Here is an 8,878-nt window from a genome sequence, read left to right on the forward strand (position 1 = left end):
CACTTTCATTCCTCTAAATTGCAGAAATTTTATGTGAATTTTAAGTCGCTTTATGTGAATTAGCCTCATTGAATATCAGAAAAATTTCGATACATCCAGTTCCTGCCTCTACTTGAATGCATTATTCTACAATATTCAATAGAAAAATAAAATGCAGATAATTTAGATAAAAAAATAACTTCCATTTGAAATATGCACATACAGACAGTACAATTCTAGCACATTCGATAACATTTCCTGCCATCGATTGCTATGCAATTCTCAATCCTTTCTACATGGCCTAGTTTTGACCATCAATTTTATAACTTTCTGTATACTGTTTAAGTTTCATGAAATATTCTCCTTGCAATTAGTTGGTGCCTTTTATGGTACATTAAATGAAAAAGTAGTGTTTGCAATGATTTCTTGCGACGCAAAATAATGGTATTTAAATATCCTAATCACTTTTATTTGTTTGTACGAAATTATTTCATGGAAAAAGCTCTGGGAAAGCATTCGGTCAAGTTAAAAAAGTTTTCTTTGCTAGCTAGAGGATACAAAATTCATGAAATTTGCATTAGCCTTAATGGACCTTATTTATTAAATCGATTGATTAGATACTAAAACACACAATTAGAAGAGTAAAAATGCTTTGGGTTTACAGTCATGCACCGAAATCAAACCAGGAAAACCGATATGACAAACCATATCGTATAAATGGTTTTAAAATCAGGTAAAAAAAATGTTGGGGAACCACTCCTGACGTCATAATGGATGTGAAAGTAATCTATTATAGCCTTTTGTGAAGTTTTGCCAACTATATATCTAGCTATTTTACCAACTATCAAGTGAAGTACTTTTTTAGTTCATTTTTTTAGCATAATTTACTATAAACGTTAAAAGTTCGGGAAAATCATGCATTTTATTTTAATATTTTAATTAACTGGCAGAAAGAATTTTAACTCGAAGGATACAATGATGTGACACTCCCGAAACTTGACAGTTTTGGTAAATATTTCAAAGTACCGGTACAGTCAAAAATCGCTTAACTTCGTGATAAAATAATCAAAAGAAAAGAAAACAAAGTTCTTCAAAAGGATCGCTAAATAGTTAAAAGAGGTAGTTTTATTTTTAAGAGTGCTGTAACAGACGAGGGAAGGAAGTTAAAATATTCAGAGTTTGCTTTCAAAACCATTTATTTAATAGCCACATGTCTTATTCATTGTGAAATAGGCTTTAATAAAAAAAAATAACGATAAGTAACAGATAAAATCGAAACCTTTGCCTCTTAAGAGGGGGTAAAATCTTATGCGTCACAACACAATATCACTGATAATAGCGTAATTCGAAATAACGTAGATAATAAAGCTATTAAAAAGCTCTTGTTAAAGCTTTTTAACTCAAGATATTTTTAAAATTATTTTAGATGATATTCATTTCGAATTAATATTATCTTCAGAAAATTTGATTAAATATTTTTAATGACGTATGATTCCTTTTCACAAAAAAAAATCACATTACCATCGTCTTTCATTATATGTACTGATTATCAATTTACTAATGTGTATATTAGCGATCAATACTCTGTGAACGTGAGTTTAAAGAAAAATACGCTGTTTTTGCTATCTTCTGTGCACTTTTACACATAAGGTGATCTGTAAAAACACAAGTCTAACAGTAAATTTTTAGAATTCTTTTTTAAAAAGATTAATCAGGTGAGTGACTGAATTAAGAAAAAAGACATAAATATTAAGGAATTTTGTCAAATTAAAAGTTCGAAATGTAAGATTCAAGTATTCAAAATCCAGTCTAATCACTTGATGTGACGCGTGGAGTTGCTTCGAATAATCATCTTTCAGTCTCTTCTCTTTTTTTCCGGCAATCAAACTGGTTTAAATGTGTACGCATTTTTTATTCCACTATTAGACGGATTCTTAAATATATATTGAGGGCATTAGTTACGAAACACCCTGCGCATAACTTTTTCGGTAACACCTGGACATATATAATGAATAGCTAATAATTAACAATTTTATATTTAAATTAGTCGAAACTTAATTTTTCGATTCTGTTTTGACGGAATTTTGTCATTTCACTTACTTAAGCTCTAATTTACTTTGTGCTTTGAAAAAAAAGGAAGAACTGGTATCGAAGGAGTTAAGTTAAAATAGGTTTGCATTTAGTGCATTTGCATTTAGTGAGTCTTTCACGCACATTTCCTATACATTTATTCAGAATTACGGGTGTCTCTTGGTCGAAATTACTTCGTAAATGGCAGGAAAGACATTTAATGACCAAAAACAAAATAATATTTAAAGGGTTGTGGATAGAACATCAAACTATTTACAGAATGTCAGTCGATCTTTTTAATAATATTGTCGTTCACAAATTATGAAGTGTCCGTGCAAACTCTATTAATATTGCTAAGTGATTTATCACTTATGCATAGAAAATCTAAACTGAATGTAAGAAAAACTAAATCTCTTGATTTTGTAGATAAAAACTTATTTTATTCGAAATTTTATGCATGTTTTGATTGAAATAAATTACAGATCCTTTTCCTTTACTTCTTTTTTCTGCTGCTTTTGAACCTGTTAAGAAAAGATACTTATATTAATAAAAATTGTCATTTTTTTAATGTATACAGTATATTGCGCCATATGAATCATATAGATTTTTAGTGTAAACGCTAGAGGTCACAAATTAATATTTAAATGAAGGAAAAATAAAAACAATCAAAATCAGATGAATCACTATCGAAGTTGGAAAACCAAAACCACTTTGATTGCTTGATGAAACTTGGAAGTTTTTCGAATAATCGCCTTTAACCTACTCAAAATTTACATATTTCGATATTTCTCAGATGTGAAGTATTGAATTTCAATGTTGTTTTCAATTTTTTAGCTTAAATGTATTATTCTTTAATTTTTTTAAAAAAAAATTTTTACAATAAAATTTTTTTAAAATATATTATTTGTGGTTATTAGAGGGTACTCTGTATGCTTCACAAAAAATACGAACTTAACATAGTAGTTCATATACCAAAGATTTTTAGACATTTAGTTTTTTTCAGATATTTGTAATAATACGCATTTAAAGCAAGAAAAAAAAAACATAAAGGATAAATATATATAATTGACATTTTGAATTTGATGAATCATGCTAAGCAAGGTTCTTACGCACCTGGAAAAATTAATACCTGATATCAATTTTGTTATAAAGAAGCTGAAAATTTCTTAATATTAACTTCCATAACTGAAGCAAAATTTCATATCCTTCGGATGTATATTTTTACTTAGAGAAAACAAAATATTCTCATTGTTACTAACATAATAATATAAAAAAATATATTAATACAACTACCACTTTTTAGCTTTTTCCGGGTCCATATAAACCTTGTTAAGGTGTAATAAGACCAAGGCATGCTTTATAATCACAAAATTTACTTTCAAGACAGACTTGTAATTAATTTACATTAGCATTACTTGGAATTAAGGCCCCTGACTTTTGGAATTGACAAGACATTGCTTCATTATTACTTTTTTTAAAAAAGAGTAAATTACTCATGCAACTACTGATATTCCAGTAATAATCAATCAATATAAGTAAATATTATGCTTTAACTGTTCATAAGTAGTTACAGATCGGTAAATTCGTTTGAAATATGGATAGAAAAGAGATGTTTTAATCTATCAATACTTAATACTTTTTAATATTTTTGGAAAATTGAATGTCTTGGTTGAATTCTAACAAAACATTATTAGTTTTTCTTAATAAAATAAAATGGTTCTTGTTCATTTTAGTACCTTCGTTTTTCTAGTTACACTCAATAAACATTTTGCAGAGCTTGCTTATTGAGCTCTGGAAAAACATATCCGAAATATTCAATATTTTAATTTTTACTCATACATCAATGCTTATACTTAAAATAACTCTTAAAACAAACTTTTAGTTTCGCTCTTTAAATAGAATTCAAATTACTTACTTGTTGAAAACAATGATTAATATGACTGTTGATATAAGTAGGAATCCGGATGTTAGACACAATACTATGATCAAAGATGAATCAGATTCATATTTATCTATAAAATACAATCAACGAAATGCAAATATATGTATTAAAATAAAATTAACTAAGTTCTGTATGATGAAAATAATTGTATAAATTTTAAAATGGTTCAAAATTTATTTATTTAATAATATAAGAAAAAAAACTAGTTTAAGAGTCTCTTTAAAAAATATAGCGTCAAAAGCCAACCACAAAAATAGTTTAAAATATATAATATAAGGAATTAAATTTTAAATACTTGAAATTTTAGAAGTTCACACCTCTTTAAAATTAATCAGTGAAATTAATAAACAAGTCACTAATAAACTATTTTGCTAGAAAAGATTTGTATTTAGCTATGAATTTTAGTTATTAATACATCATAAAGACTTCTCTAAATTTTCCATGTAAATAAACATCTCATGGTCATTATATAAAAACTTATGTACATTTTCCCTCATATAAGAGTTCTAGATTTAAACAATGCACCTCATATCGTATTAGTGTATCCATGTAATAAGTAAATTTTTCAAGTAGTGCTTGTGATTTACCAATTTTAATGTATGTTATATTTTACCATAACTTCAAAATTAAGACTTTTTTAATTGCATCCTACACCTCAAATACTGCTTAACTCCTCATTTGATTCCAACTCACTTCCTTGTCAAATGAAAGTCGAACCTTCCTGACTTAATTCAAAAAGCGCCAATGACTAGCAAGCTTTGCTTGTCCATGTGTCACTAGAAACAATAACAACATCAAACTTAGCGCATTACCACAAAAATAATTCAATGTACTTCTCACAATACTTAAACAAGTTTGTAATTTTCACCCCTATTCTTTTTGTACTTTTTAGTTATTACAGTTTCTCCTGTCCTTCTCCAAAAAATCCCAAACTTTGTTAACTGACTTGCCAGTAATACTTAGATGTTACTATTACTTGGCAAGAATGGCAACACAAGATTTTAAATTCCAAGATTATTCCAATTTAAGATTTGTAATTGAATTCCTTCTGTCATCTTACTTAAGTTTATGTAAGTTATTAAGGCAGCGAAATTGAAAGTTTTGAATTGCTCTTTTAGTGAACCAATGGAATAGACCATTTGAGAAATTTAGCCACATTTCTACATTTTTTAGTTCATTAAGGGGGTAGAAGATATTAATTTAAAGGTGTAAAATTGTATATAGCAACTTTTCTGCACTAAAACTAAACGATTTAAGATATTGCATTTTTTTTAATCTTCCTATTATAAATATAGAATATATACCTTCACACATATTTGATTTGTCATCGAAATATCTGTTTGGTGGACATACACAAACGCCTTTTCTTAAAAATTCAACGTACTGACAAATCGCACCAATAGTACGACAAGTGCCACTTAAATGCTCGCATGCATCGTTGATTTCACATGTATCACCCTTGAAAGGAAATTTACATTTACAAAAGTATCCATTGTTCTGGAATTCACAAACCCCTTCATTTTGACAGTCGTTATCATTTGTGCACATTTCTAAAAATAAGAAGGAAAAAAAATTACATTTTTATCGATCATTTATGATTGACATTTTAATTACTAAAGATGAATGTTTAAAGTTTGTTTAAAAGTGATAACCTATTGCAAACAAATTTGAGAAAAAGTTGAAAGTAAATAGAATCTTAAGTTTTTACGAATTTGTATTTTCATAACAAGCTTTTTCAATGAACCGGTTGCAAGTTATAAGGCATTACTTGAAGGGACCAGTAATCAGAATCACGTTTTCCATCAAGTGATCGAAAAGCACTAATCGTGTAAACGATATTAATGAAATTAAAAATTCATGATTTGAAAAAACGTAGAACTATTTTAAAAATATTTTTAGGTACAGCATTTCTTTAAATTTTAAAGCGAATTTTTCTCAGCCGGTAGCCTATTCTCTGTTTTTAATTATAAAATCAAGCATTTAGTACAGCATATTTGAGAACATTTCAAAGATTTAGATTCTCACAAAAGCTTTCCAATAAATATTTAAAGTATACACATAAATATAAAACTTTAAGTGTCTTTATACTTACAGAATATGTTATTGTTGCTTTATCGTATTTTTCTTAGCTGACCTTTTTCTGTTGCCATAACAGGATTATTTTCTTTATTACGAACATTCATATTTATTTACACCCATATTTCAGCGTACTTAGGGCTAAATACAGTAAATTATTATTTTTTAAATAATGAAACATAATAAAAACTTCAAAAACTCTGGTTCTTAATTTGATCTTAGGAGAAAATTATATTTTTTGAGTTCTAAGACGTTGTGCACATCACTTTCGACAGACGTGTAGGAATTTTTTGTGGTTAAAGAAACTTTTATGACGTAAGTGATGCTCCAATATTTTCTGTTTGAGAGCTGACAGAATTAAAATAATTTTTTTTTTACTTTTTTCGAAACTTGAATAACGTAGTTTTTAAATTGTTGTCTTCATTTGCAATTTTGTGTCTGTTTGCATTAATTTGTCGAAGAAAGCGGTGCTATAAAACGGGGATAGCTTTTTCAGGAATTTTTATTGTTTTAAAATATTTGTAAATTAGATTACCATAAGACATAGAACTCCTTCTAAAATTTGAAAACTCCAAAAAGTCGTATAAAATTTTAATGGTTTGGAAGCGATTTAAGTTTGTATCGTTATCAGGGCGCAAAGCTATAGCAGAGATTAAAATATTCTAACTAGTCGGAAAGTTACTGAATTACACAAAAATATCAAGGAGAGTTAATAAAACTATAGTAAATGATAAGAACTTTTAATATCATTTTCCGAAAACATCTAACAAAAAGTAAACTTGGCTCTTTCGTAATTTTAATGCGTTTCATACAAACAAATTTAGTGAAACAAATATCATATTTTAGTTTAATATCTTATTTTTTTTTTAGGAAACGTAAAAAAAGTAACTAAATAAATGCTATGATGCATGATTAATTTTTTTTTCTCTTACCAGAACATGTTCCATTTCTTTGAAAATATCCTGGTTTGCAACCACACAGTTTTCTTCCCTTACTATCGAACATACAAGCCAAAGAGTTCACGCCACAATTACAATCTATAAAATGAATGAAAAAATAAACAGGTTTCAAACTGATTTTAAATAAACAATTCATTAAGAGAAATATATTTTATTAAAACGTATATATAAACGTATATATACGTTTTATTAAAACGTATTATATTAAAACGTATTAGTTTATCTTTTTCCATTTAATAAACGTATAACATTCAGTATTTAAAGAAGTTTACGATAATACGTCGCTTTTACAAGGTAATTATTATATTTTTTATGATCTATTACAGTGGTTCATTAAGGTGTGCGCCATGAAGAGAGACTAGTGGTGTTCCAAAATGCTCATGTCTTCAAGTTTAACTTTAAAACACTTTCACGCATGGTGGCACGACCATCAAAACCGCACTCTTTAAAAAAATTGTTTCGAAATGCACTGTGTTGAATACATGAAACCAAAGTTTCCAAAGTAAAATTTAATCCCTTATCATAATTACCAGATGGCAGCACTATTCTTTAATTGTGCTTTTCGTTTAGAAAAATGAAACTCGTTCAAAGCATTTTTTTCAATAGCTCAAATTTATTCATTTTAACCATATAAAATTCATAAAATATTTAAAATCTATCGCTCAAATTTGTTGTTTATTAGCTTGTCATGACACAGAGATTTATCTATTATAGAGATTTCTAAAAATTTTAAATTTATTTAAATGGTTTCCGAGCCACTGTGTACCGACACGGGAAAAAATGCCTGGTAAAATTACTGTATTATATGGTTATAACATTTCGGGTAAAATATATATATATATATATATATTATTCTGATTAATGAAACAAAAATATATGGTATTTAAACCATTTATTTGATAGTTTTTCTGTATGTATGGTAACGGTATACGTTCAATTCTGGTTTTCAAGTTTTTAGTTTTTATTACCACACGTTTAATAAAAAATACAAAACTAAAAAGGAAATTTTATCGAATAAATGCTTTCTATGGCATGTTGTTAAGATATCATGCATAAAAAAATTCTTATAATAAATTATTTTAAAGTAACATTTAATACCTTAATGATTTCAATTAAGAAGTAAAGATGAATTGAACAATGAGAGACTATAGATAAAATTACCAAGATATTATTTTTGGTAAATTCTTTACAACATAACGTTTTAAGGAACACAGTTCCTAAACGTAATTTATGTAAGACTTTCACAGAGGAGTAAGTCAGCGTTTTCTCAAAACTTGCTATGTTATGTAAATGTATGTATTCTGTAAATCTGATATGAAAAGAAAAGCATAACAATAGTGCTAACATAAAACAACAGTAGTGCTAATGTAACATCTATATATATATTTCTCTTACACGGCGACAAAAAAAGCCTCATTTCAACTCCCCGAATGGCAACGCTAGAAAATCGACCAATGATTGCTGCTAAAAATGTCACATGCCAAATCTAGCTAAGGTGACTCAACATGCAGCGCTTTTAAAAACGGAAACTGAAATAAACTGAAAAAGCATCAGTTGCGGCAATCTCAGCTAGGCAGACGTGAGTAGTCTTTGTCGATATATCTCTATTTTAGTATTTTGTCGAAAGCGCTTTTATTCACGAATTTATATATTACGAATTTATTTGACGATTTTTGATTTATTTCACGAAATTTTTGTTTTATTAATGTTATTAGTTACTCATTGAAAAATGAGTCTCAGTCGTGCTGTTACGCTTCAAGATTTTATACTATAGCACATTTCTAATAGGTTTAACGAATTACATGTCATTTATTTGAATTCAAATTTATTTTAATGACTTAGTATTTACTAA

At 27.6% G+C, this 8,878-nt stretch overlaps 1 protein-coding gene across 1 annotated transcript; it reads right to left on the reverse strand.

The window, feature by feature from the left end:
- Positions 1 to 2,467: 2,467 nt before the first annotated feature.
- On the reverse strand, positions 2,468 to 7,470 carry LOC139426353 (delta-like protein C). The gene is made up of 5 exons (XM_071184788.1): positions 7,351 to 7,470; positions 7,000 to 7,104; positions 5,296 to 5,541; positions 3,965 to 4,061; positions 2,468 to 2,570 (listed from the first exon to the last, which is right to left on the reverse strand). Exons 1-5 carry the CDS (start codon positions 7,373 to 7,375, stop codon positions 2,543 to 2,545), a joined length of 501 nt encoding a protein of 166 aa, XP_071040889.1. The 5' UTR covers positions 7,376 to 7,470; the 3' UTR covers positions 2,468 to 2,542.
- Between the last annotated feature and the right edge of the window lie 1,408 nt (positions 7,471 to 8,878).

The sequence above is a fragment of the Parasteatoda tepidariorum genome, chromosome 9, assembly GCF_043381705.1.
Source record: "Parasteatoda tepidariorum isolate YZ-2023 chromosome 9, CAS_Ptep_4.0, whole genome shotgun sequence".
NCBI classification, from domain to species: domain Eukaryota; kingdom Metazoa; phylum Arthropoda; class Arachnida; order Araneae; family Theridiidae; genus Parasteatoda; species Parasteatoda tepidariorum.